Source organism: Palaemon carinicauda, chromosome 4, assembly GCF_036898095.1.
Source record: "Palaemon carinicauda isolate YSFRI2023 chromosome 4, ASM3689809v2, whole genome shotgun sequence".
NCBI classification, from domain to species: domain Eukaryota; kingdom Metazoa; phylum Arthropoda; class Malacostraca; order Decapoda; family Palaemonidae; genus Palaemon; species Palaemon carinicauda.
In genome coordinates this window covers 167,616,530-167,619,029 of record NC_090728.1, presented here as the reverse complement: position 1 = coordinate 167,619,029, position 2,500 = coordinate 167,616,530, and the positions used below count along the sequence as shown (strand labels likewise).

General features: G+C 53.3%; 1 protein-coding gene across 1 annotated transcript in view; it reads left to right on the top strand.

Annotated features, from left to right (window-relative positions):
* The window catches only part of LOC137639745 (uncharacterized), a 23,762-nt gene that overhangs the window by 21,059 nt on the left and 203 nt on the right, over positions 1–2,500 (top strand). Inside the window, exon 2 of the mRNA XM_068371991.1 lies at positions 1–2,500. This exon is cut by the window's left edge and continues 60 nt beyond it; it is cut by the window's right edge and continues 203 nt beyond it. Coding sequence (XP_068228092.1) covers positions 1–2,500 — 2,500 coding nt within the window.

Below are 2,500 nucleotides of genomic sequence, written 5' to 3'. Positions count from 1 at the left end.
CTTTCTTTCTTTACTTCTCTTGTCTCTTCCCGACCCTTTCCTTCCAACTTCACTTCCACCACACCCTTGGCACGTCCTGTATCCCCATTAGGTTCGACTTTCCCCACCCGTTTCCTCATCATCACTTCCCACAACTTCCCCCCTATTACTTCTACTGCCACTTTTCCCTTCACTTTCCACACACTTCCCTTCACTTCCCACGCACCTCATCTCCCCTTCACTTCCCACACATCTCTCCTCTTTACTTCCCACACACCTCCCCTTCACTTCCCACACACCTCCTCTCCCCTTCACTTCCCACACACCTCCTCTCCCCTTCACTTCCCACACAACTCCTCTCCCTTCACTTCCCACACAACTCCTCTTCCCATCACATCACTTCACAAACACCTCCTCTCCCCTTCAATTCCCACATATCTCCTTTCCCGTTCACTTCCCACATTTCTCCTCTCCCGTTCACTTACCACATTTCTCCTCTCCCATTCATTTCCCGCACAACTCCTCTCCCCTTCACTTCCCACACATCTCCTCTCCCCTTCACTTCTTACACATCTCCTCTTCCCTTCACTTCTAACACACCTCTCCTCTTCACTTCCCACAAACCTTTCCCCTTTACTTCACACACACCTCTCCCCTTCACTTCCCACAATTCTCTTCCCTTTCACTTCCCACACATCTCCTCTCCCCTTCACTTCCCGCACATCTCCTTTCGCCTCCACTTCCAACACACCTCTCTCCTTCACTTCCCACACACCTCTCCCCTTCACTTACAACACACCTTTCCCCTTCACTTCCCACACACCTCTCCCCTTCACTTCCGACACACCTCTTCTCCCCTTCGGTTCCCACACACCTCCTCTCCCCTTCACTTCCCACATATCTCCTTTCCCTTTCACTTCCCACATTTCTCCTCTCCTCTTTGCTTCCCACACATCTCCTCTCCCCTTCATTTCCCGCACAACTCCTTTCATCTTCACTTCCCGCACACCTCCTCTCCCCTTCACTTCCCACACATCTCCTCTCCCCTTCACTTCCCACACATCTCCTCTCCCCTTAAACTTCCAACACACCTCTCCCCTTCCCTTCTCACACACCTCCTCCCTTTCTTTTCCGACACATCTCCTCTCCCCTTCACTTCCCACACTCATCCTCCCTTTCACTTCCCACACATCTCCTTTCCCCATCATTTCCCATACACCTCCTCTCCCCATCACTTCCCACACACCTCCTCTCCCCATCACTTTCCACACACCTCTCCCATTCACTTCCAATACATCTCTCCCCTTCACTTCACACACAACTCTCCCCATCACTTCCCACACACCTTCTCTTCCCTTCACTTCCCACACACCTCTCACCTTCACTTCCCGCACACCTCCTCCCCCCTTTACTTCCCACACATCTCCTCTCCCCTTTACTTCTCACACATCTCCTCTCCCCTTCACTTCCAACACACCCCTTGCCTTCACTTCCTGCACACCTCTCCCCTTTACTTCCCACACAACTCCTCTCCACTTTACTTTCCACACATCTCCTCTCCCCATCACTTCCCACACATCTCTCCCCTTCACTTCCCACACACCTTCTCTCCCCTTCACTTCCCACACACCTTCTCTCTCCTTCACTTCCTACACACCTCCTCTCCCCTTCACTTCCCACACACCTCTCACTTTCACTTCCTGCACACCTCCTCTCCCCTTCACTTCCCACACACCTCTCACTTTCTCTTCCCGCACCCCTCCTCTCCCATTTACTTCCCACACATCTCCTCTCCCCGTTTCTTCCCACACACCTCTCACCTTCACTTCCCGCACACCTCCTCTCCCCTTTATTTCCCACACATCTCCTCTCCCATTTACTTCTCACACATCTCCTCTCCCCTTCACTTCCCACACATCTCTCCCCTTCACCTTCCACACACCTCCTCCCCTTCACTTCCCACACACCTCCTCTCCCCATCACTTCCCACACACTTCCTCTCCCCTTCACTTCCCACACACCACCTCTCCCCTTCACTTCCCACATTTCTCCTCTCCCCTTCGGTTCCCACACATCTCGTCCCTTCATTTCCCGCTCAATTCCTCTCTCCATCACTTCCCGCACGCTTCCTCTCCCCTTCACTTCCTGCACACTTCCTCTTCCCTTCACTTCCTTCACACTTCCTCTCCCCTTCACTTCCCACACACCACTTCTCCCCTTCACTTCCTACACACTTCCTCTCCCCTTCACCTCCCACACACTTCCTCTCCCCTTCACTTCCCACACACCACCTCTCCCCTTCACTTCCCACATTTCTCCTCTCCCCTTTGGTTCCCACACATCTCCTCGTCCCTTCATTTCCCACACAATTCCTCTCTCCATCACTTCCCGCACGCTTCCTCTCCCCTTCACTTCCCGCACACTTCCTCTCCCCTTCACTTCCCGCACACATCCTCTCCCCTTCACTTCCATCACACCACCTCTCCCCTTCACTTCCCACACACCACCTCTCCCCTTCACT